We start from the raw sequence: 27,410 nt of genomic DNA on the forward strand, positions 1-27,410 counted from the left end.
CACTGATGATGATCTCTTCTCCTAGAAATCATTGGGTAGTAGAGGGAAACTACTACAGCAAAGGCAAAAAGTAGGAATGGTCAGCTCACCATTCAAATGTGGTGATGTAGTGGGACAAGTGAATGAGGGAGTCCTCTGAGGAGTATGAAGAAGCAGTGTGTCTGCTGAGCACTGATTTCTTCTGACTTCTTCTGTCCTGTGCTTTCTTCACTGTTCCCATCTTGTTCTCCTTCCTTGTGGTTTTTCTCCTCCCCATTCTTTCCTCCTCCTTCCCATTCTTTTGTGTATTCTGTAATAATCCTTTGCTGACACTTCATCTTCTGCTCCTGTGGTCCTATTAGTTCACACCCACCCTGCCACCCTCCATAGCTTCTGGTAGGATTGTTTCAGCATCATCTATCCTTTACCTTGCAAGATACTTTCTATCATGAGGCCTTGTTTTCAGACAGATGAGAACTTAGTTTATAGCTATTCCAGCTGGAATTGTGTGTGCCAGACATCTGCATGAAGGAGGTATTGTCTTGAAGTTTATGTAATTATTGTCAGTGAAAATTCATAAAGCATTTCCAAGATTCAGTTTAGGGTTGACATGGAGCTGAGCCAAAATTATGGTAATCTTAGAAAAATCTGAACAAATTTCCCACACTTTACCCTATCCCCATGGTACAGAGCAGGGATATGCAGATATCAGGACATGCTTCAGTTTCCTTCAGGGCATGCTTCCTGTTTTCCTTATGAATATCTGCTCTTTTCCATGTAAGATATAAGCCCCTGAAAAATTGTCCTTTGCACACCTCAACAGAGAAATCTTAGTGTTTACCAGATAAGATCCCAAGAGGTTTAGTTTATGCTGTGCATGCTGCTGGCCAGAGACTGGAGCACAGTGTCCCCCAAAGGGAGGATGAGACAGCAGTCTGACGAAGGTAAGCAGACTCGAGATGGGAGCTGGATCAAGAGGAAGACCAAGACTACTAGACAAGAAGATGAGTTTAAGATGATGAGGAGAATCACGGGATTGTTTGGGTTGGAAGGGACCTTAGATATCATTTAGTCCCAACCCCCTGCCATGGGCAGAGACACCTTCCGCTATCCCAGGTTGCTCAAAGCCCCGTCCAACCTGGCCTGGAACGCTGCCAGGGAGGGGGCAGCCACAGCTGCTCTGGGCAACCTGTTCCACTGTCTCATCACCCTCACAGTAAAGACCTTCTTACTTACATTTAAACTAAATCTACCCTTTTTCAGTTTAAAACTGTTATCTCTATCACTACAGTCCCTGATAAAGAGTCCCTCCAGATTTCATGTAGAAAGAACCCTTAAAGGCAGTGATACTCTTAAAACCTCTGTTTTTAGAGACCAGATCTAATAGATGAGTAAATAAGAAGAGACAAGAAAGGTTGTGAATTTTATGATAGCCCCAGATACTGGGGAAGGACTGGGACTGGACAGGTAAGCGGGTTGTTGGGAGGGAGCCTGTAATGAAAACATACTGGGTGTAGCTTTGTAGCTGAAGAACCACTTAGGTGGGAACAGGGAGGCACAGGAGGCAGCCACGGGGAGTGAGAGGAGGTGCAGTAAATGAAGAGGTGAAGCTCGCCAGAAAGAAGTGGTGCAACGGGAGGAAAAGAAGGAGCAGGACAGATTGCATAAAGATTAGTAAAGAAGAAAGTGGGACTGATTGCAAAGGAAGACTGGTGTGAGAAATCAAAGAAAGGATAAGAGAGACTAAGACAGGACTAAGAGCTATAAAATACTCTAATGAGGAAATGCTGGAAACATGGAGCAGAAGGGATTGATTTAACTGAGAAACAGCAGGAGCTATGCCTGGAACGGAATTCATTAAGTCTCACTATTAATCTGCTGTCAGCAAATACGTGCAAATCTCCTTAGCAAAAGGTGTCATTGCCCCACCAAGAAGGACAACTTGCCATAGGCAGCAGTTACTTCACTAGTTCAAGCTTCAGAGTTCTGTGCAGTAGCTCTAGATGCTGTCAAAACACAGGTGAACCATGAAGACACAATTATGATGTCACGTTATAGGATATTATGCTAGTGTTTCTGATTAAAAAAAAAAAAAAAAGCAGATTATTAGCTTCACACTACTTTTAAAACAATATGAAGCTCACAGAGCATCAGAAATACACTTCTCTTTCCAATCTTTTCTCAACCCACTTGTATGAATTTATTATGGTGGAAGGTTTACTTAAAGGTCACACACTTTTACTGCAGTAGGAATCAGGGCTCAGTTTTATGGGACAGCCTGTTGTGAAAATGAGCTATGCTGTGCTTTGAAAGGTGTACAGTCCGCAGGCCCACAGGTAGGAAGGTGTGTACAAGAGGAAGTGGGAGAAGAAAAACTGATCTCCGCACTAAAGCTCTGCAGAATTATCTTCTACCCTGTTTCTCTTCGTGATGTTGTCTACGATGCTAGGCAAGTCACTAGAGCCAAACTATTCATGTGTGTCAATTATGTTTTACTCATTATCCGGGTCTCACTTCAGCCTGAATTGATAAGGTGTTGTGCTTTCAACATTGCCTTTCATGTCTTTGAGAGCTGTGCTTTGAATGTTTAATGTGCTAAATGCCCTGAAAAAAATGTCTTCCATTGACAACTCAGAACAAGCAAGAACTGTTTATTTTAATTTCTTTTGTTCCTCAGTCCTCCAGATATAAAATGGATGTATGAGTATTGCCTTATGTTACAGAGATTTTCTGAAAATATGTTCATTTCTATTTGTGTAGCTGTTAGAAATATGAACAGCATGAAAAGTCTGAGAAAGTTCAGTAACTCTGTCTTTAGAACAGTTTTTGAAAAGTGCAGGAGATAAGGCACAGGAGCACATGAGTAGGCAAAATACTGAAAAGCTATTTAAAAGGTGAGTACTCAATGAGGCAGATGTGCCATCAAAAAACAGTATGTAATGATGAGATTGCAGATGGAATAAGAAAGCATAATCACAAAAAGCCAAATTAAGTTTTCATACACATTTTAATTCTTGAATTTCCTACCTGTTGAGGGCTTGACTTTTCAGCCTCAAAACCAATATAATAATATACATTGAGCAAGTTTTGTACATACTCATAGTTTTGGCAACAGACACAAATGTTGAAATAATAAGAAAACCCCATCCTTCGGAGCCATGGGGAAAGTGTACTCTTTTCTAGACCATCGTGGTCATGTTATCTGGGTGTGGTTGTATCCTAGTCTGTTGTTCTACTTTCATTTTTGTGTTCTTTCACATTCTGAGTAAGAGTGTACCTTTCTATCTATTTATACAGCACCCTGTGCAGTCAGATTACAGTCCTGATAGTAATTGTGAGATGTTTAATGCAACACAAACATTAAATCATCTTGGTATTGTCAAAATGACTAAGAGCCCATCACAGAGACCAGTATTTTAGAAATGCAATATAAAAAGGCAGTCCTTGACCTAAGGAATTTATAAATGTAAAATAAAACACAATAAAATAAATGAGACATACACATAAAAGAGACAAAAGCGGATGAAATAACAATGCAATACAGTGGTCATGTCAGGGGAAAAAAAAGGTAGTTTTCTGCATTTATGCAAATATAATTGAAAGTGGGTTTGTATCTTTCATATCAGACCTGCTTGGCTCTGCTTTCCAGAGCTGCAGTTAAAGGGAAAGCTATTTATTCTCCTCCTTGTCACTAAAGGCTTTTACCTACAGTAAGCAAAATGCAAGCCAGTGATCATGTAATATACGATAGGTTCTTTGTTCTGTTTCCAGTTCGCAAAGCCCTGTTGTGTCCACTGTGTATCACCATCTAAAAAATTAATTTCATAAGGTATTCAAAGGGACCATAGATCAAAATCTATATGGTAGTAATGATGAACATTACTAAATCAGAAAACTAAGTTCTTCAATGTTACTGCATAATGCAAGAGAGCAGGACTCAAAAGATTTATGACACATTTCTGTTTGAAGATGGGAAGGCAATAGCGGGAAAATCACACTTTTGAACAAAATGCCTAAGGATTGTTGCACTTGGAAGAGAAGTATGTATTTGTGTTCTACATTCACAAACAATATGTAGATGAAACATGCAATTAGCTTACAGAAGACTTGAAAGTGTGAACAATTTAAGCTAGCGTAATTCATGGTAGCAGTGAAAAAGATGATAGAAGACAAACATTTAAAAAAGACTATTTCAAGAACATAAAAATATTGACCTTCCAGCAGCAGATCCATAGTTCTTATTACTTTGGGAAACTGAAGATGTGCCCACTTCTGACACAAAGAACCATTATTTCCCTTGCCAATAGCCACTAGGGATTGGAAATTCAGAATGCAAAGTAACTGTATTTAGTTCCAGATTTTAACATGACCTGTACTGAATAGCTCCTTTTCTTTTTTTCCTAATTTATTTCTTCCTCTTTCCCAGCCTGTTGGTTCACTCCGAAGGTGGCAATATAGTAAGAAGAAGAAACAGGGATGCAGGAGACCTGACCATGCATATCTGACATTGCTATGAGTGTGAGTCTAGTTACTTTCCTTCTCTGTGCCTCAGCTTTTCTCTCTGTGAAATGGAGCCAACAACAAACTAGTGCAAAATCAGGATCTCAGCATACTCTGCAGTGAGTAAAAACCCTCCTTCTTGCATGTTGAGTTATTTATCTTTATTTGATTTGTAAAAATTTTATCAGTTAAATCTGATTCGGGGAAAACCAAATCACAGCTAATTCAATCTTGCCTCAGCCACCTACTTAATCTTCACTAGAAGTGTTTCAGGCACAACAACAACAACATTCCTGCTTAATTAATTTCTAATTTTAATCTCAAACCACGCTTTATAAAATCATTCCTAGCACTGTGCATGCTACATTAATATGTATTAAGTACTGGATCAGTTTACTGAAGTAGTTAATTTGTTTTATTGAAAATCTTTCACTGAAAATTGTCTTTCCAATGTTACAGAATATTTTAGGATTGATACAGGAATTACAGGGCAAAAAGTTGTGCCCTTTGTTATGTGAGAATTCGGGCTTCCTGACTAGAAGTATTTACCAGCATTAACAATATAAAATATACTACTTAGTACCATTTATTGAACATTTGTCCTTCACTTGTAAATTCTTTCATTTCAAGATAAGGCTAGAAAGAAGAAAAATTTCCTGGGAAATTCAGACTGAGACATAAACTAAACCAAGGGAAACAGGCTGTATATCTTCGTGAAAATTACTTTCTTTATATTACATGTGTATAAAGGGTTGATATTTTGCCAGTCTCTGTTGTTCTTGTCCTTAGTGTTTGACTGAGGAAGAGCACTTCTGGCTGTGGTAAACAGGACTGCTTCTGGCATGCTCTGTTTTATTATTCCTGTCAGATGTTCCTTCTCGTTTGGGTTCTTTTTATTTCTCAAACAATTATTTTTATGACACCTATTGTTATAAAGTATTATCCTTACATTTACAACTAGAACAATACTCTTGAGGCAGTTTCTTCATGTGTTCCTTACCTAGGAGGTAAAAATGCATTGATAGAGAACAGTAGAAAATTCATCAAAGCTGACCATTTTCAATTGATGGCTATATAATATCCTGTAACAAAATAAGTATTAAATAGACCTAGACAAAATGCAATGTAAACATAATAATGCAAATAGAACTTAGTTTAGGTTCCATTTTATAGTTTAACATTACCATTTAAAAAAGCAATGAAAACTATAATGATAAGACACCACATGATAAAAATAGCACCAGAGAAACTAATTAGAAACATTATGGAAAAATAAAGAATTGTATAGCATAGTGATGTTTATAATGCAAGAGTGGAGAACCAAACTGTGAATTGGGACTATGACACAGTTTAAGCTAACCTGATTTCTAGTATTAGTAGAAGTATATAAAAGAACAGTAATTAGAGCAAATAAACATATGTATTGGAAAAAACTAAACAAAACCCAAACAACACAAAATGAGTAGAGGAAAGTTCTAGTTTCTTTGTCAGAAGACAAACAAAGTAAAAACACCATACAACGGGAAACAGGCGGACAATAAATACCCATATGTGAGTATATAAATAGCAACAATAGAACTCAGGAGTTGTATACAGCAGAAGTAAACACAGCATCTTTCCTTTAAAATGGCAGAAAACCAGAGAAAGCACTAAGAGTGAAAATAACATCTTGCTTCTGTAGTTAGCAAAAAAATCCAGCTGAGATTAAGAAAAAAATCAAAGACTGAATAGCAGCTAGAGTTCTGCTAGCAGTAATAAGTCTAGAAAGACATGTGGATTGTTTTTTATTTATTTTTTGACAAACACCTACTTCTCTGGGGGCTATTTCAAGCACCTAAAGCCTCCATCATGGCCAGTTCAAAGCTTTAAAAAGAGCAAGCACCTCTAAGTATCCGAGTTCACGTTGAAACTGTTATCAGAACTGTATCAGAAGACACTAGATGTTTCAGAGTCTAAAGTTTTGTAAACCGTCAGAGTACCTCTACTTTGTACTGATAAATTATATTTTTAAAAAGGATTTCTTCATACATTTTCTATTATATACTTCTCCTGTACCTGTTTGCTTTCCTGTGCAGTATCCATATATAGATATCATATATAGAAATATACATTATAGAGATCATATATAAGTAGATTCTACTTTCTGGATTATCTATACATGGACAATTTTCCAAAAGACAAACACTGGTTCAATGCTGACTTTCCCTTCTCTCAGACATGTAATCTTCAATGGCTCACTATCATTTCAAACTCCACGTGGTTAAAACTAAGCTGTTCATTTTGATATATGTTTGTCTCACAGAAAAGTGCGCATTTTTCTTTATAAATATCCCTTTCAGCCAGAAGACAGAATAATTTATTCTGTCAATTCAGAAAACCATAAGAACATAGTGCCTTAATAGAGAGACTGTTTCTCCCTCTCTTGCTTTCTCTCGTGTGTACACACAGGCAGTCCCTGCCCTGAAATGAAGTCTCAGATCTAGTTATGTTTTATACAGAAAGTAAAATTACTTTACTAGCCCCAGGAAAGTACTTAAAAATATATTTTAGAATTTAATATCACTAAGAAAAATGTTCTGTTTACTGCATGACTGTTAAGAATCTAGGTGCATATTCACTGCACCAAATCTTTCACACTGCAGGAAAATAAAACATAACAAGGTGGTGTGAATTACAAACTAAGCATTATCTTCATTTCCAAGTGGGTAAAGCCTATTGGACATGTTGGACATACTATGATACAAACTTCCTACCTACTATTAACATCTGTTAGACTGTCAAGCACCTTTTAAGAATTCCTAGGACTCAGAGGTTTTTTTAACATGAGTTTGCAAAGGAATGTTTTCCTGAACAAAAGATATTGTAGGAACATTTGAAAGGGACATTTTGGATAATCTAATCCAAACACCTGCTTCAAGCAATGATGGTTTTGTATTAGTTTTCCCATAAGTGTACTTAACCTTTCCTTAAAGACATCTAATTATTTTGCCTCTACTCTGGTGGCAAACTGTCATGCTGTCTGATCAACCTCAGTGTTAAAAAAAAAGTCTATATATCCAGGCTAAATGAATCTTTCTTCCAAGTAAATTTCTGGCCATTACTTCTCCCCACTGCAATTTTTTTCACTTCTGTCTTTCCTGTTTTCACACATTATGATGCATATATCTTTTAGCATTTCTCACTCTTTAGACTAAAAAAGACCTTCCACAATTCTCACACTGTCTTTCAATGAACCTGTCTAGATTATTCTATACTGCAAGGACAGACAGTCCAGTACTATGTAAAATGACAGTGATATCCTTCCAGCTCTTTGAAAGATGTTCTTGCTTAGATATCTTTGAAAACATATGCATTCTTTTTGTAACATCTTCAGAGAAGATATCATTTTTGCTTGCATTAGTGGCAGAATCATATTTCCTGAATCTATTTTATTTTACTTTATGACTATGCTACATATATTTCTCCTCCAGTTTCTCATCTTTTTTGCTGTAAATAGCAGGATGGAAAAAAACCTCCTAGAAGAATATTTTTTTTTTGCTGTTGTCTTGATTTTTATGTAGTAGTTTCTTGATTCTGTATTTTAATTGCTAGGTGCATGTATCTATCAGTGGAATAACTTTGAATGTAAAATCCTACTGAATATTTCAAATTTCTACATTTAGGGCTTTTACTTTACAATATCAAAGAAGAGCTAGATTATCTCAGGGACTGCAAAATCTCTGACTTTCCTAACACTGAGAAAAGGAAAATTTCCTTCATTTTCTGATCAAGACTGCTACAGTCAGTGGAAACCTGCCCCAGTGATGAAAGTTTTCTCTCAGTCTTCAGAGTGGCCAAGATTTCATATAATGTATTTTCTAAAACATCTGGCAGAATTCTCTGTGCTACAGTAATTGGGTGATAGATAGCACTGAGCTAGTGCTTTGTCAATAGTTAGAGAGGGAGGTTATGAGGATTTTCAGTGCTATGCAGTGGAATGGGTTTGGCTTTAACTCCTGTAAATTATTGCTGTATATTTTAACTCTACACACCGGCTACTGTTCCAACAGGAAAAAATTACCATGACAAAAAAGATATCTTGGCAATCTCTAGCTAACTGTTGATAGCTGCTATTTCTGTGTGTAGTGAAATCTGTTCTTGCAGAAAAACTTTCTGGTTTCTGTGCCCTGATGCAGAAGGTGCCAGATGAGTTGCCTGCCTCCCGCCGAAGTCTACATTCACCTGTTGCCTTTTGTGAGGACAGAAACATGTTCTTGAATTGGGTACAAGGACAGCAGAAGTAATTTCATGTTTTTCTTGACAGTCATCTGCCAGCACAGTGTACTGAATCAGCTCACTGAAGCGCCAGAGGTAACAGAAGTAAAGCTGGCATGGGGAGAGAAATGCAACTGTGCAACTGGGACGTGGCAAGGAGGTTAGGAGAAAAGGAGAGAGAGGATGCTCTGCTCAACCCCAACAAGCTTGTAGGTTGGCTCAGCCCATCTTGACCAGGCACACATGAGGATGGCACAGCCTAACATAAAGAGTGTAAAATAGTTCCTTAAGGTTCCAGCTGCATCTGATGAACTTTTATCTCACAGAGTACAGTACAGTGTATGGACTGGTAAATCCAGCTAACAGATCCTAAAACTTTGTGCCTGTGTATATCCATGGCTTATGAGATCCCTTTAAGAAATAAAGGATAGATCTCTCCGCTGATGTTAGAGTTTTTGATACTCTCATTCACAAAGTATTGCTGCTTTGCCCTGTCATTGATTCTTTTTTTCTTTCTCTTTGCAATATGTACAAGGATAGCCCAAATTAATCACAGGTTTTTCTTCCTCTCGTGTAGGGTCTCACATATGGTTTCTATGTAACTCTTCTGTTAGCCTCAGATTTTAGCTGACAGGAGTTTGCAGGGACCTTTAGGAGCTGTTGTATTGATGTTGTGTTTCTTGTCACTGATGCAGATTCTCCATTTCCAGATCCTTGCAACAATGAAATAAAAACTTGACTGAACTTCTCGCTGGTCAAAAGGTGTTATATCAGTAGGCAAACAGGCACTTGCAAGTACAAACTCCTAGCCAGGACAGAACATCAGGGATTCCTTGCTGCTTCTGTATTTTCAGACTTTGCAAAGTTGTTTGCATGCTGCTGACCAGAAGGTTGAAGCACTCTGTTTCTATGTTCAACGTGCAAAAGAAAGTTTTTACCAAGCTTAAATTCTCAATCTCAGTCTACTTTTTCCAGCAGCTCAGTCCTTGAACATGTTCGTTAATCTGTCTAAGAATGCAGGATTTGTTGTGTGCCATTTTCTTGGAACAAATGAAATAACAATATCACAGTTTCTGGACAAATATCCACGAAGATATTTTTTTGATTCAGTTGTTGCAATCAGTGTCTTTCATGACCTGATGCCCCTGATTTCTGTAAGAAGTTTCCAAGTAAATCTTCTAAGGGACCAAGGTTTCCATGAAACTATTTCTTGAGAATGACATACTATTTGGGAGCTCACTAGACCAGCACTCCTCAGCCTGTACTCACGACTCAAGTATTTTTATGTGAAGAAATTAGTACAATCATTAATACTTGGATGATCTCTATACACAGACAACAATTACATGAGGTTCCAATTCCAATTTCTAATGCAAAGACCTTGCAACAGATCGAGGGAGGTGATTCTCCCCCTCCACTCTGCTCTTGTGAGACCCCACCTGGAATACTGTGTCCAGCTCTGGGGCCCCCAACATAAGAAGGACATGGACCAGCTCGAGCAGGTCCAGAGGAGGTCCACAAAGAAGATCAAAGGGTTGGGGCACCTCTGCTATGAAGACAGGCTGAGAATGTTGGGGTTGTTCAGCCTAGAGAAGAGAAGGCTCCAGGGAGACCTTTATAGCAGCCTTCCAGTACCTGAAGAGGTCCTACAAGAAAGCTGGAGAGGGATATTTTGCAATGGCATATAGTGGTAAGACAAGGGGTAATGGCTTTAAACTGAAAGAAGGTAGATTTAGATTAGATGTGAGGAAGATGTTCTTCACTGTGAGCATTGTGAAACACTGGCACAGGTTGCCCAGAGAAGTTGTGGCTGCCCCCTCCCTGGCAGCGTTCCAGGCCAGGTTGGACGGGGCTTTGAGCAACCTGGGCTAGTGGAAGGTGTCCCTGCCCATGGCAGGGGGGTTGGGACTAGATGATCTTTAAGGTCCCTTCCAACCCAAACCATTCTAGGATTCTATGAAAACAAAATATTAAAAAAAAAAGAAAAAGGTTATTCTCAGTAGAAATCACTGAGATCTGCCATAACATTACATTACTGTAATTTTCAAGATCTATTGTGAAGACTGTGCAGTTTTGGATCAGAGTGGTTTTGGCAACAAACAAGCTAAGTAAAAATGATTTGTAGTTTGGTTTGCTCAGGTGGAAAGAGAGGAGAGAAGAGAATTAGTTTGGATTTACAGAACACCGAGGTTTCTGTTTTGAAATTATTTTTGAGTTAGTATTTGGACAGGTTCTGTTCCAACAGATTCTGGTTATGTTGGATAGACTCCACTCTAACAAAAAGGATTCTGACCCCTCAGAAATAAAATTAGCACATTTTGTTTAGATCACTCTTGAACTAAGTAGCAGAGATGGGAAAATGGTGATCTGTCCTAATTGCAGCAATCCAAGAGGCACCCCTGAGACACAGAAGAGTAAAAGGTAGAGCCGTTCTAAAAAAGAGATTAGTTTTTTTGCCTAACAGTGTATCTATGCAAAAAAATGTAAAAAGCCTGAAAAACAAGCAAGAAAAAGAGAATGCAAAAATTGAAGTTTGCAATGGTGATCATAGCATATCATATATATAGGATTGTGAAAACAAGATTTTCCTAATGATTTTTTCATAAGATGTCAGTCTTGGACAATACAACTGATATTCAACACTTAACTCAGAAAATAGAAGAAATGTGTCATCAGATGTCAGAGTATATATTTACAATGCAAATTTGAGATGATAATTTGACAGTGATGACTGTACAGATAAAACCTATGAATTCTACAGACTCTCTACTCTTAAGGTCTGAAGAAAAGAGAATACAAGGAGAAATTTCTAGGATAGAAGGCAGAAAGATTAAAGCCTGCACTTGACCAAGCTACTATAGGAATATCACTGAAACCACAGAACATTTGTAAGCTTTTTAACTACCCATGTTACCTCTTGGTCAAAAACCACAAACTAAGGTATAACACAACAAAGCTTCCACATCAGAGAATTTATGACCTAAGAGAGGAATAAGTAATCTTGGACCTATGACAACCTGAGTGTAAACAAATAACTAAGAATAAAAGCAAAGCAAACAGACTAACAAAGCGCTGCTGCTATTTACCTGAGAAAACCACAGGTTCACAGAAGGGCAGAGCGAAGGATTAATCAGTCATCATTACCACTCCACGTTTTCACTTCTCTAGAGTGTCATTCACCATACCCAGCAAGGCTCGGTCTGGTGAAAGCCATGACAGCAGAATAACCTTTTCGAAACAGGTAGAAATGTTTCAGTAAAAGGAAAGCAAGTCAAGCAGCAAAGGCATGGAGGCAATCTGTGCCTATAGAGTCAGATAGGCACAGCTTACCTCAGATACCAAAACTTTAGGAGAGCTTTGAAGAAGCAGTGTATGCCTCGCACACCTTACTCCTAAGTGTTGTCTTTTAACCCACCCCTCATCATCTGCTCTTCCTTTTTCTGTCCTTCACTTCCCCCATTCTTGCTGAAAACTAAAAGCCAGCATTAGCAGAAGCAACCTAAGTGGCGTCATTGCCTTCGAGTACCAGTAAATGAGCTATCTGAAGGTAATGTGTGCTTTCCAGTGAGTATGTTTTTAGCAAGTAACCTTGAACTAGACCATTGTAATTCTAGAGGAAAATCAGGTGCTTGTATAGTTTTCTTCCCATATTATAGAGATACCTAGTTGCTTCACATAAATGCAGACAAATTGGTAAACGAGGTCTGGTGGAAGGAAGCCTACATCAGCAAGCAGAAAACAGGTCCCTCAGGAATCCTTAAAACCGGGCATAACTTCTTTAAAGGAAGAAAACAAAGAACAAGAAGGAATATAAAGGATAAGAAATAGCCTGTTTCCATAAGGGACAGCTCAAAGGAAGAATAAAAAAGACAGAAAAGAGGAAGGAACAGATACAGAATAAAATGCAGAAATTAAATTGCCTTATGGTGAAAGTTATGCTTCTTCATGATCTGTTTCGTGTGTAGCAGACTGCTAAAGGTAGCATTTGGAGTGTTTTGGTGCCGGGTTTTTCATAACTCTTTAGCCTCAGAAACATACAATATTTTACCTTCCTTGCTTTTGCTTCGGTCTTTCCTGAAAAAGTTGGAGCTCTGATGTGAGTGACTAAGGAGAGGAATCCAGATTTCTGGAGACAAGCCCCTTATTAGCGCTCTGTGGACACCCGGAGTAAGTTTTAACGAGCTAAGAGGCGTGCTTAACACACCCCCACCAGACCTCCTTTCCCCGCGCCCTTGCAGATTTCCTCCCCCCTTCGACGGCCGCGCCAGCCGGGCTGCGCAGGGTGCCCGGCTCCGCTCTCCGCGCCCGCGCAGGACAGAGGGCTCGCACCGCAGAACCCGGCCGCGGCTCCTCGCCCCGCGGGCAGGTCCGCTGCGGGCGGGTGGGGGCTCGGGGGCCGGGAGAGGCGGGCAGCCCTCCCCTCCCTCCCTCCCTCCCTCCTCCCGCCCCGGAGCGCCGGAGCGCGGCCGTGCTGCGGACGGGGGCTGCCGCCTTCCCGGCGAGGAACCCCCGCGCCCTCCGCCGAGCTCACCGCGGGGCGGCGCGGAGCAGCGCGGAGCGGCCCCGGCCATGGGGCTGCGCGCCGCCGGGCTCATCGGCTGCTGCTGCCTGCTACCCCTCGTCCTCCCCGCAGCCCCAGGTAACGCGGGGAGCGCTGGAGGGGGGCGGCGAGCAGCGGACACCCCGGCGTTTGCCGCGGGAAGCGGCGCGGCGAGGGGACGCGAGTTGGGAAAGTTTTCGGAGTTGGCCGGGCGGAGAGCGGCGGCGGGAGCCCCCCGGCAGCCCCCGGGGCCGGGCCTGCCCGCCGCTCGCCCCGGCCGGAGGGGCCGGTGGCCCCGAGGGGCTCTTCCTCGCCCCCCGGCCGGGGCATTTCTCGTGCCGTTTGCGCAGGGTGTCAGCGGCTAGCGGTGGTATTTCAGGGGAGCGTTGCTTGGTGCAAATACTTGAAAGAAGCAAAACAATGTGACTGAGACCTCTTCTCCTTTTGCGTTATTCGTGCATGATTTAATGAAAATGGTGATTTTTGTTTTCATCCGACGTAGGGATGAAATGAATTCAACACTTCTACTGTAAGTTGTTTTAAATGGTATTTCTTTTCTGACTGAAGGTACTTTTGTGTTTCAAGTAGTTCGGAAGCAATGCATTTGGAGCGGCATGTTGTGAAATGACAGACATGGATTTGTTCTGAAATTTCCCCTTTAAAGTAGTGTATAGTGATGTTACATACATTTTACATACGCTAAAGTGACTTTGTTTCTTTTGCAGTCACTTCTTTATGTCATTTCATGTATCCTGAAAGAATGCTCTGTAACATGCTCCAGATTAAGTTCATTTAAAAATTTATGTTGCAAAAACATTTGTTTGAAGAAAAAAACCCAGAACATTATGCAGCCTGGTTTATTTTAAAACACCAGTAATGTGTATAGGACATGATATGGTTTTTGTTCCGATTGCTGATTTTTCTGGTTTCATATTGTAAATCTCTTCTTCCAGGCGTGAACTGTAAAACTGGCTGCCACCCAGAGAATGGATTTTGTGAATTTCCCAGTGAATGCAGGTAAAAAGATCTGTCAGACAGGGCTATTAGCACAGGAATGAATGGCTTCAATAATTCATAGTCCTGGTAAAATACAGAGAAGCTGAAATGATTTGCCCTCTAAAATATGGAACTGTAATGAAACAGCACTCTATTAGGATACAGTAAGTAGAATCGTAAAGCATAGACATCTAGGTGCCTTTGTAGTCTTGTAGTCTACTTTTTCCAGTAAGAAGAGTCCTTACATCGATTAGCTTTTTTTTTTTTTTTTTTTGTCACTGAATGAAACTGTTTTATTCACATAAGCTGCTTCTAGTATTCCAGAAGCATTGATGATATCTTTTTGTTCAAATGTGCTGCATAGTCCAATTTTGTATTTGAAAGTTTATTTGTTGTGCCTCAAAAAGGGGAACATCCTTGTAGTTATGTTTATTAAAAATAAACTATGCCTCTATCTTGTCTTTTATCTCTTTCAGGTGTCAGCCTGGTTGGCAGGGTGCTCTTTGTAATCAGTGTGTACCTTTCCCTGGGTGTTTGCACGGCAGCTGTGCCAAGCCCTGGCAGTGCATCTGTGAGGAGGGCTGGGTTGGCAGCCTCTGTGACATAGGTTTGCACATCCTTTCCTGTTCTTGAGCAAGTGAGGTGAAACAGCCCCATCTGGTGCTGGAGACATGCAAAAATCCTTCTGGATGACTATAAAACTGAATGTTAGTGCCAGATAATGAGGGGATTCTGGGCAGTGGCACATAAACCTGGAACTTTTCTAAAAATTTAGACAGAAGCATGCAGTATCTCTTGTCACTGGGCAGACGTGTTAGCAAAGTGTAAACTCGTTCTATTTTAAACATTGATTATCGTGGACAAGACCAACCAATAACTGCTCCCTTGTTAAATAAGCCCTTTCTATAACAATACAAGTTGTATATATTATATAATTTGAAATATTTACCTAGCACATTATATATATATATATATATATATATATATATACACACTACTTTCTTAATACTTCATGAGAAGGAAAACATTGTGCTTATTTCTTCCTTTACTTAACCCAGCGATAGATTCAGTGGAGGAGCATTAGTATAACTGAGAAAAAGATCTGCCTGAACAGTGTGGTCTGCCACTTCCCTCTCAGGTCTGAGAGCAAAGCACAGCTCTTGTGTGCACTCTCTCACCCCTTGCCAGTCAGAATGAGCCATCTTAGCATAAGCAAGCTGAAGAATTGGCCTTTGCCGAGCTGATTTATTTTGACTGACACAGGCAAATGTTCAACTAGAGAGATCTGAGAGGGCCAACACCTGAGCATCCAGCAGCATGTGGCTGTTCAGCCCATGTACCTGCAGCTGGAAGAGGACAGGTGTCCAGGGCCTCATTCTCTTTTTGTGTTTTTCAGGTTTTTGTTGTTATACAGCTTATAATTTATAGAGTATGACTGTGTTCTGCCAATGCATACCTAAAACAGTAATTAAAACGTTGAACTGGATCCAATTTTCAAGATGACTAAAAGACTCTGAAGATTTCAGGTAGTTCACATCCTTGCAGTGACATGGACCTCCTTGGTGCATTTAGCTTTCCATCAGGTCTTGCAGCCCATACTCACAGACTGTACACATAAGCATAGACAGGCTGCTTAGTTTAAAGCTAGTCCTGGTATGTTTGCAGAGCTGCAGTAACAGTGGTGCAGGTGTGACTATAAGCTCTCAGAGATATTGCTCTGGACACCTCCCATGGATGCGTTTGTACCTGAGGCAGCCGCATAGATTCTCATTACAATTAGTGAGGAGGAATGGGTCCCTCTGTTGCCTGTCATCTACAGTCATAGATTTCTAAAACTAAACAACCTCCCACTGCCGACTTAGGAGGCTCAGTTCTATTGCTTGTCAATTACTCCAAAGGACCAGACTTCTAAGGGTACCATCTTAACATCTAAAGATTCCTGTAAATTAATACTAAGTTTCTCAAGCTGGGCATACTTTTAAAAGCTGTAACTACCTAGCTGAATTTCTAAGTACTAATATATCTTTGCAATTCTGAGCCTTGCAACATTTCCCTCTTGCAACCAGTACTTAGAACGTAAAACAATGCTTAGGAAATTGTACCCATATCTTTATGGAAAAATATTATTTTAATATATATTCATTAAGATGGTTCTATAATACAAAAAATGTATCCCTTGCTTAAGTTCAGAAACTATTATTTCTCTCAACACTCAGAGTCATCTGAGAGTCTTTTTTGCCAGTTTGAATCTAGATCCCTATGAACAGCTGCCAAGAATATTCAGCCAAAAAGAAATAACCATCTTTTCATCTGCAGAGACATGTTATGTTGACAGTCTTTCATCTCAGTGGATTTAGCTGCTCTAAATTCATTGTTTTGCCACAAGGGATCAAGAGAAGGCTCCTCCTTTTCTTGCTATTGGAATGTTGCTACAAATTGTTATCCTCACCCAATAAAGTACTGAAACCTCAAATGGGTTAATTGTTCAGCTGCTGATCTCATCATCCTCTGCCAAAAAGTTGGTGTCAGTTTCCTGGCTGTATAAAGTCCTTACAGACTGCTGTAGCTCATTGACAGGTACCACTGAAGGAAATTTGATCAGGTTAGGAGAAAGGATGGCTTCTGAGGGCTCCTGCCCTTTTGAGGATCACTGGCATATACACATAACTTTTTTAAAATATGGAAACACAAACTTATCAATTTCTTGCCATAAAGTACCAGAGTCCCTCCATCTCTGTTCTAATATTGATTTTTTTGTGTATGATGAGAGCATGCCACAGTTATATTTTTCACATGCATATGACATTAATTGCCATTTTTTAGCTACTGGAGACCATTTTTAGCTTCAGGTGTGTAATAAGATAAGGCACATTAGAAAACTACATTTGTATTGTTTCTATGGAGATTAACAGAGGGTCGTGAGTAATTCAGTTTTGCCATTCTCTTGAAATTCTTCATTTTTGCTGCTGTATAAAGTTTAATATTTGCCAGGGAATTTCTGGCACAGTCACTGTTTTAATGTTGCCAGCTATGAGCAAATGCCAACATACAAGGATGACAAAACCCAGAATGGAAAACTGTAGGAGGGTCTGAAGTTCATTTGGCCACTACTGCAAACACCTGAAGTATTTGTAAAATATAGTCTCAGCAGCTTATTAGCTTGCTAAGCATGTGAGGAAAAAAGATTATTTGAACTGGTGGTGACATCTTTTTTTTCTATTTTCTAGAAAAGTTAGTGTATGGTCTCCTTGGCTTGGATCATGGAAGTTACTTTCTGGAGTAGTTTTAGATCATCAAGTGGTTCGCTAATCCCTCTGACTGTGGTAGCTGTTGTTTTTACTGTGGGCAGCCTGGTTCTCAGTGCAGGTCACAAATGACCTTCCCAGTTATTTAGAGGCATGCAGATCATAGTTTGGGCTTGATCCACTGTAAACATTTAGGGCAGGATCAGTGGTATCAATTATGCCTTTTATTGCGGTCATGTGGACAGACGTGGCACTTAAAGAATGAGTTGGTATTAGTGTTAACACTGCTGGTTAACCTCTTTGCAATGGAGTGCACCAGCCTGCCTGTCTGGGTTCCATGGCATCTTCTTATTCTGTGGCAGCACATCCATGAAATTGGCTTTTTGAATACCTGGAACCAGGCTGCACAGCACAGTTTCCCTCTACAGCTGACATACACTATGCTACAGTACAGGAACCACGGCAAACACTGAACATAACAAAGAGAAAACCAATTTAGTCAATTTATTTCCAGGAGAAAAATGACAATCCGGTCAGTGTATACAATCCACCTTGCTAAATCAGATCAGTCATCTTGTCATCTCTGGCTGTGCCTGCACAGTCTTGTTAGTGGGCCCCTACCTCCTGCTTGAATTTTAGCCTCAGTTTGGCTAAAAAGCCAACGTGTGGTGTGAGCTCAGAGTATGCTGTACTACTTGAGCTGCTGTGCTCAATTGGCTGCTTTGACAAGGGCACGTGTTGGTAAGCTGTCACGGAAGAGCATACAGGTGGAGCCTCTAATGCCCCTGCTAGGTGTGCATGAGACAGTGTCTAGAAATTCTACTGTGACAGAAACTACTAGTGAGTGTTCCTTCTTCATTAAAACACTCAATGATTGCTTCGTGTACTGCAGCGTGAAACTTAATTTTACACAAATATTAATTTATTGGTAGTATGATTGTGGCCACTCATAACGCATGTGTAAACGAACCATCCTTTTTTCAAATACTCATCTCAGACTCAGTTACCACTTAAAGCAAGTAAATCACTTGGTTGGGGGCCTTTTGAGAGGTAAACTAGAAAAAAACAGAGAAAATGGGCTATTTGAAGCTATTTATGTATTATGTTTTAAAAGGACATGTTCCCACAGTCTTTTAAGCTGTGTTTTAAAATTAAATCCCTGACATAAATTACTGACAATAATGTGTGTGTGTGTATATATATATATATATATATATATACATACCTATCCATATATATATTTTAGAGAGTTTCCTTGCTTCTGCATCAGAGTTCATTCTTTATTAGTTGCCTTTAATGCCTGTGAAAACAGGTGGCAAACAACACTGCTCCATAAAGCATTCAAGGTTATTTTGGTCCTTGTGAAAATTGGAGCTTACACTCAATGTGCATGCAAAGTGGTTGTCTTGCAATGAGAACAGGCTAATGCATTAGAAAATAGAGCCTCTTATCCAGGGAAGATTGTATTTGAAAGCTAGGGCTGTAGAAATGTTCTGCTATGGTTAAAATTTTGCAGTACCTCATGATATCATCCAAATTTCATGTTATGTTGTGAGAAGTAAAATATAAATGCCCTTAATACCCTTTTCCTCTTCTTAGAAAGTATATGTGTGCACATGTGTGCGCGAGGCATCAGATAACTTCCAGTCAGCACTTCTCTGCAGCTGCTCCATTAGCTGGCTAAAATATGCACTTGTTTGTTTATTTATTTTTAATTATTTTAAAAATTCTGTAATCATTTGAGTGGGAAGTAGCTCAGCAGGGAAATTGTAAAGAAAAGGAGATGTGTTACTTTGGGTCCAGACGTCATACAGCTCTCTCTTTTGGTACAGTTATGTAAGGGTTGGATGCAGCCCAGCCAAAAGATGAAGTTTTAAGAGATTTTTTTGTAACTTGCTGATCTCTTATTATGAAATGCTTGTTCATAAGCACATAATGATAGGCTTCGGGCAGAGAGCATGGAGAATTCCCAGTTCCTGATTGCTTTATCAGAATTCTGCTCATGAAGAAGCCAAGGTTGTGAAAGGATGGCTAGACTATGTAGAAGTTCCTTCTCCCATACTAATATTTTATTGATAATATTATTTATTTATAGACTGCAACAATTCAAAAATATTTTACAAGTGGGAGCTAGGAAGAGAGAAACAAGCTGAAAGCGCTTGCAGTAGTTGAACAATCTGAACTCCATTTTAGCAGAGGGAGAAATAAATCAGAATTTATAAAATGCAGGATGAAGGAGCATTAAAACTATATTTTATTTGAAGTATTATATACTATTTACTGACTGTTCCTCATTAGATTAATTGACCCCTGTTTTTTTTAAACAGATATTCACCCATGTTCTGCAAAGCCCTGCACCAATAACTCAACGTGCATAGAGACGGGTGATGGAGGATATATTTGTCTGTGTGCCCAGGGATTTACAGGAAAAAACTGCCATCTCAAAAAAGGACCCTGCATTATTAATGGGTAAATATTGATTTCTGACATGAATTTAAAGTCTACACTCCTACTGACTATTACTCAGAATTCTTTGCTAAGTGGAAATATCTTTGTGCTAAGATATATAATGCTTCTGCTAGTTGCTGATATTTTTATCAAACTTCACAAATCTGATCTGTTCATATTGTAAAAATTTACAGATTATCAGCACGAGTTTGCGTGCATAATTTGAGTACTAAAAGTGGTAATTTCCACATTTTTTTTTGGTGAATTGATGCCTTCACATGATTTTTGTAAACAAACTTGAAGTAACTTCCCATCCTGTGTTCTAACTACTAGTGAGATATAACTGCATATAAAAACTATATGCAGTAATAAGAACAGTAGCCAACGCACAAGCTGTCTGCACAAAAACATCCAGTCCACCAGCCTGTCATTCTTCTTAACTGACATATAATGGTATGTCCATAGTTTACTGATGGAGATAATCTCACTTTCAGCAGAACAGGGTGTGGGAGGCCATTGCTCTCCATTCTCCAGCAGTAGTAGGACATTAGGAACAGCATTGCCAGCAGGCTGAAGGAGGCGATCCTTCTCTTCTGCTCAGTCCTGGTGAGCCGTATCTGGAGTGCTGGGTCCAGTTCTGGGCTCCTCAGTACGAAAATGACATGGACATACTGGAGTGAGGCCAGTGAAGGGCCATGAAGATGATTAAGGGATGGAAACATATCTCCTGTAAGGAAAGGCTGAGAGCTGGATTATTTAGCCTGGAGAAGAGCAGGCTCTGGGGGAACTTGCTCATTCGTATAAATACCTGATGGGGAGAAGCAAAGAAGACAGAAATGCCCAGTGAAAGGGCAAGAGGCAATGGACACAGACTGAAAAACTTTCAGCAGTATCACTGGTAGAACTGCTCGAAAAAATGATGACCTTTCGAAGTTGAAGAAAATGTGAATTCGTGTTTTTGTTGAAATCTAAGCATATCTCCTGTCTTCTAGCTCATCAAAGATCTGATCCCATAAACATACAAAATGCCTTTCTGGTGGATACAAGCTTGGTAAAGCTATCACCTTAAAACCACAGTTTTCGTTTTGGAGGTTGCCTTCTTCCTCTCTAGCTCCATATCAGTACCCTCTGGTTCTCTTTTTGCTCAGTGATAAATAGTTATGAATATTCAGATCTACCTTATGACTAAATCTTCCTGAAGACTTGTACACTCCTGTTTAAGGAAGATTAACACCTCTCACTGTCTCTGGCAAGAACTGCTGTTCTTACAACTTCGTGTCAGTGGAATTTTTTTGCCACTGCTTTTAATTGGAGGGTAGTCACACAGTTCTGTCTGGGTTTACTTTGAGTCTCTAAGATAACTGCTCTGATGAGCCTATTTCTCTTCACTGACAATGAGAAAATTTAAGTTCCTCACTAGTGTCTTGAATCACTCGCCTAACTTAGAGGATGTGAAGTTACTCACCTAACTTAGGGGATGTGAAGAGCTTGCTTACTCCACTTTTCATCTGTAGAGCAAATATTTCAGTAATTCAACATAGGCATATATTAACTATCCCAAAGAACAGGTGAGGTACAGCATCAAAGAAATAACACAGATTAGTTCCAAGTACTTAATTAAAATCCTCGTGGTTTTAAATTGCTGAAACTACATTTTTTCCATGGTACTCTGTGTTCAGACTGAATGCTCATGAGCTAGTCTGGAAATCATGGACAATTTTTCTTAAGGAAACAACATACTTGAAACAGCAGTTCTTTTCCTCGAGGAAGCTGTGTCTTTTTCAGGAAAATTAGCAGAAGGCTCTGCAAATCTGCTTTTAGTTCAAAAAGACAACTGTTCTCTGTGTCTGCTAGTACTTCACAGTCCACCAGAGAGTGCACCTCACATCCTGGAAAGAGACCTTATCAAATGATATCATATCATTTACATCTTGCTTCCTCTCAGTTCCTCTCTACCTCAGTGGTAATGTTAACAATGTTGATATTACTAAACATTGCCGCTGGCTCCCTAGTTAATATTCACAGATGGAACCAAGACAATTCACAAATCAAAGTGTTTGTTCTAGCCTGTTTACAAAATCAGGCAGATGTATCTGCATTAGTGACATCTGTGTGATGTTTTGAAGTTTTGCTCTGAAGCAGAGCAGCAAGTGGTGCTTTCTAAAATGAAAGCAAATTATTTGGAAAGCAAAGAAGTGGTACGTCCCATGTTTCCACAACTAACCCTTCATGTACCACACCTTGTTGAATAAGCATTAAATGCCAAAATTGGCAAGTAATAGGATCTATTCAAGGACATTAATATTAATACCTTGTTTATTTAAAACTATTCAAATTAGGCAGATGCAGCTCAGTATTAATAATAGATAAATAAAATTTTATAAATTCTGCATATTTCCCCTTAACTGTTTTTTATTTAAATTGTTTACACTTCTGAAAGGTTCAGAAAAAAAGTCTACTTACATTCTCCAACAATTTCTTCCTATTTCCCTAGAAAGTCTGTAATTCAACCCACTCATGAAGGTTCAAACTTCCGCATGTTGCCATATCCAAAACAGCTTGTCAGATTTTCCATGGGATCTGTGAAGCTAAGAGCTAGACTCCTCAAGAAGGCCATAACCACTCGTTTACTCAAGGACTTTACAACCCCAACTTCCATATTTTGCTTAAAGCAGGCAGTGGCTAGAGATTGTGGCAAAATTCCTTGTTTGCATGATCACCTCAAGTTGTCACCAACTGTGTCATAGTCCAGAGACAACCACACCTTTTTCTTTCCTAATACTGCTTCCAGACTCCCAATTTGTTCTTTCAATAGGTTTTTTTTTTCCAGCCAACATCTACAGTGAAGGACAATACAAGAGGACAGAGCAGTTTATGTGGAAGCACAAAAGCCAGGCAGATGATTCCTCTACCACAATATTTAGGCTCTCTTGATAGGTGGCCATCAAGTGCTTCAGTCTTCAGTAAAGCCAGAGGTGCTTGTGGTAGCTGCTATCATAGCTGCTCCTAGAGAAATGGTTGAGTGTTTGAAAAACCCAACCATATGGCTAGGGACCATTTGTAGTCAGGAGTTTCTATATTTTTCACAGTCATCTCAGACAGCAACAGATCTCTTAAATTTCTGTGTCCCACCATGGAAATCCTTAATGGCCAATTGCTACTGACCACTGCATATATGAAATATCAGCATTCAAGAAGCTGTGATGTTCATTACTCCTAGGACTTTTTCCTGGCAATGTAACACTTAAACAACAGCTAGGACTTTGCAGGTATGTACTGGTACAATGCTGTGTGTCTTCAGAGATTTAAAAGTATTAGGAAAACTCTTGTCAAGAGACCTCTTGTAAGCTTTGTTATTCATTTTTAGAAGGCAAATTTTAAAAGCTTTGATCATATATGATGAACTGCCATGAAAGTGAGTTCTGAGATTTGTAAACCCATGACCCAGGGACCCTTTCCTACCAACAGGACCAAAAGGACCAAGACCACATTGCATAGCTCCACTGAACTAGCACATTTGTGCCTTTCTGTCAGTGAGTGGCCCTGCCGTTTGGCCGTACACTCAGTAAGGCACAGTTACATTGCAAAGGTAAAAAAAAGTTTCTTAGTGAATTTACATCACTTAAAACATAGTACCAGGCTATTAATTATTAAGTTCTTAAAGGGTTTGCAGAAATACTTGGTTTCCTGTGGTCCTGTCCTCACATTACAGCTGACTTTGCCAAATCTGAAATTTTTTTCATTAAGATTTTTTATTATATTTATCAAAATTTTTGGCCGAACAGCAATTTGCAGGAAAGTATCTGTTTGCTTCTAAATTTTTTGTGTCATGGAGCACTGGAGAGGTAGAATAAAAACAATCAGCTTTACATCTGGCTACTATGGCAGAGTGTTTTGCTTTGCCAGTATAATACATAGATTGTTTTATGAATCATCAGGTAGAAGAGAAAGCCATGCTGCTAGTGTCTTTGTTCAGTCTTGTCTGAATAGTTGCTCAGCTAAATAGCTCTAAGCATATGAAAACACTGGAAAGCTTAATTTGAATAAATGTTTGAAATTATTCAAAATCCCTTCACAAATCTTCAGGTTGAATTTATATACTGGTGTACTAATCCTGCCCGAAGGGTCGACAGAAGATATTATAATCTGTATTGACAAAGCTGTTGAATAAACTTATTTTTGATTCAACTTCATTGACTTCGGTGGATTTGCATTTGGAATTGGCCCTTCTATAGAAAACCAGCTCTTTTTGTTATATAAAGTGCTTCCTAATAGCTTCTTCATTGGACGTTAGTTCAATTCTCTATGTTTGTTATCTATTCTAGCTCTCCCTGCCAGAATGGAGGAACATGCATCGATGACAATGGTTTTGCACCCCATGCTTCCTGTCTGTGCCCTTCTGGTTTTGCTGGCAACTTCTGCGAAATAGATAGAGATGACTGTGAATCTAGCCCATGTGAAAATGGAGGAACATGTACAGATACTGGTGTGGATTTCAGCTGTTTTTGTCCCCATGGCTATACAGGAAAGCTCTGCAGCAGCCGTGTCATATTCTGTGCAAGTGACCCATGTGAGAATGGAGGGACATGCAGTGAACATCCCCAAGGAGGATTTGAATGCATCTGTAAACCAGAATTCATCGGTGTAACCTGCAAACGTCCCAGCAAGAACACAAGTCTTCCTGGAGTGAATATGGAGGCAAAGCATATGCAGAATTACAAGCCACCCCCAAAAGCTCATCACAGATCAGTGAATCAACAACAAGAAATCCTGAAAATAACAATGAAAGAAACAATCCAAAATGCAGATCCCTTGCTCAGTAGAAGCCAGGTGATATGTTTTGTTGTACTGGGCTTGCTTACATGTCTTGTTGTCTTGGGTACAACCGGGATTGTGTTTTTTTCAAAATGTGAAATGTGGCTTGCTAATGCCAAATATAGTCATCTCCTGCGCAAGAAAAAGAACTTTTTTCTGAAATCTAACAATGGGGAAAACCTCTCAGTTAATATTATCTTCCCAGAGAAGATCAAATTGACTAATTACACTAAGAACTACACTGCCATCTAGGCCCTTAAAAGCCAAGCAGCAACTTACAACTTTTCTTAGCAATATATAAAATAGATTGAATGTATTGCCTGTGGTTGGCCTCAATATTTGTGGGTATATTTGCTGTAGCTTGTGGTGATTGATAATGAAGAAATACAGTGTATCTGTGTTGCTAAGGATTTTTCATTCCCCAAAATAAAATATATTTAAAAAAAAAGATTAAAGAGCAGGGAATATTAATTTGATTTCAAGGCAGCTATTTTTTGTAAAATAAAAAGTAATTTACCACTGGAACTGTATTGCAGCTTTCTTGTCTCCTGCATAGTTTATTTGGCAAATACGGTACATGTAAATTACTCAGTAATCCTTTTTTTTTAATAAACAGCAGTTAAGGGCTGTACTGGTTTATTTATTCATTTGTAAAGGTTATTCTACAGCAAAGTCTACAACAAGGGTCCCTGCTTAATTCTTCTGCTATATGTAATAAAGACTTTAGAGATTGTGATCAACAGGAGCAAATTCACACTGATGTCTCACCTATCCAATCAGTTTTACTACTTTTACATGCTTATAAGAGACATTACTCCTATAGAATCTTATAGGTCCTTTGTGATATTAATTTCAGGTTAAAGGTTTCTGTTGCTTGCAATGCTGCTTCCATAAATTGTTCTATTTATCTATTTTAAAATGTTAAACAGGTGATCAACGTCTTAGGCCATACTTTCTGTTTAGAGACCTAGTAGAGATGTAAAGGATCTGATTTTGACTTTTCTGTAAATATTCCTCAAAGGTCTCTGCTGAGAGAAGTGTCCTTCATGCCTATGTCATGGGGAGAAATCAAAAGATAACATGTCATCTGAAAGGAGACAGCTGCTTTTAATTCTTCATTTCTGCTTTTTCTCTGTCATATTTCAGGGAGAGGACAACATTTTCAAGAATCAAAAGCAGCACTGGCAAACAGGCAAAGGCTCATGAAAGCCACAAAATTGTAGGGACCTGAGAGCATTAATAGGTCTTAACATCCCTGAGGAGCCTCACCTGGGGCCCTCACCCACCCCCTGCCCACAGGCCCATTTCAGATCAGCGTGGGGCTGTTGATCCTGATCTGAGTGATGCTGTAGGAGTGCTAGGCTCCATCTCTGCCTGCTGGATGGGCCTCAGACCTGTACTGTAAGTAACCCATCTGATGGATGGACCCTTTGGACCTGTGCTCTAGCCCCGTCTCTCTCCCTGTCTCCTTTTGCTCTTGACTGGAGCCCATGGATGAACCCTGGACCTGGTTCATCACTTGCTGTGCCTGGGACTGTCGATGGACCCCGCTACCAGCACCAGCTCTGGTGATATGTTCAGTTTCTGTGAGACTGTGCTGTTAGTGAGCAAGGGCATGTCCCACCCTGGGGCATGACCCTCCTGGGTCTCCCAGTATCCCTTCCTTCCTAGGCAGCCTGCTGCTGGCTCATCCCTTTAAAAAAACAACCAGCCAAACAAAAAAGCCCAACAAAACCAAATCACTTTGAACTACATTGCATAAAGGTATCTTTTAGCTGCTGTTATTACTTCCCCAGCCACCCCAGATAGGAACATTTAGCAGCTTCTTCCAAAATGTCTGATAACTATGCTATTCCTAAATCTGTTAACAGCTGCTCAAATATTTTTTTTTTTTTTTAAAAAAAGCCTTAAAGGACATACAGGCCATTATGCTAGGATTTTTGATATTTTTTCCTGTCGACATCTCTCTTAATTGCTATGGGTATATAGCAAGTTTGCTGTATTGCTAATATTCCCACGTATCGTAGCATTACAATGTAGTGCAAAGGTTAAAGCTAACAGGAAAAACAGTGTTGAGATACTACTGTAAAAAGTGTTGACTTCTAGATAACAGGATGAAAATCTTAAAGGAAGCAGATGCTCCCTCTCAAAACTCTTGAGGAGACAAATATTCATCAAACACAACTTTAAAATCAGTCTTAGCGAAGATGACTAACTTAGAAATCCAGATGAAAGTAAAACCAGGTAAGCGAGTGCTGAATTTGAAGCCATGAAATATGAGCCACCGGAGTTTACACATTTTTTTTAAAACAATATATTTTAAACATGTAATTCAATATTGTACATTTTAATGTTATCTATCTTGTGATTAGAAGTATTTTAGGCTCAATTTGGAGATAATAAAAAACATTGAATAACTCCATTGTGTAGCTTGCAGCTTTGATTCAAAACCAGTTGCAAAAGCAGAGACCCGCTAGGAATCGGTGATTAAATTCCAGACTCAGCTGTGCACCATCCTCCTCCCTTTGAGCAGAGGCTCTGTCAGCCCTTAGAGCTTGCTCTGCTCCAGGCCAGAGCAAGGCTTTGAGTAGCAAAGCTTGTGTTTAAAATACAAACTCCAGGTAATTGTAACT

The 27,410-nt window shown here is 39.5% G+C and overlaps 1 protein-coding gene across 1 annotated transcript; it reads left to right on the forward strand.

Annotated features, from left to right (window-relative positions):
* Positions 1-13,017: 13,017 nt before the first annotated feature.
* On the forward strand, positions 13,018-26,729 carry DLK1 (delta like non-canonical Notch ligand 1). Its single transcript, XM_074909298.1, has 5 exons — positions 13,018-13,372; positions 14,227-14,290; positions 14,746-14,876; positions 19,842-19,983; positions 24,288-26,729. Exons 1-5 carry the CDS (start codon positions 13,303-13,305, stop codon positions 25,027-25,029), a joined length of 1,149 nt encoding a protein of 382 aa, XP_074765399.1. The 5' UTR covers positions 13,018-13,302; the 3' UTR covers positions 25,030-26,729.
* Positions 26,730-27,410: the final 681 nt, after the last annotated feature.

This window comes from Athene noctua, chromosome 6 (assembly GCF_965140245.1).
Source record: "Athene noctua chromosome 6, bAthNoc1.hap1.1, whole genome shotgun sequence".
Lineage (NCBI taxonomy): Eukaryota > Metazoa > Chordata > Aves > Strigiformes > Strigidae > Athene > Athene noctua.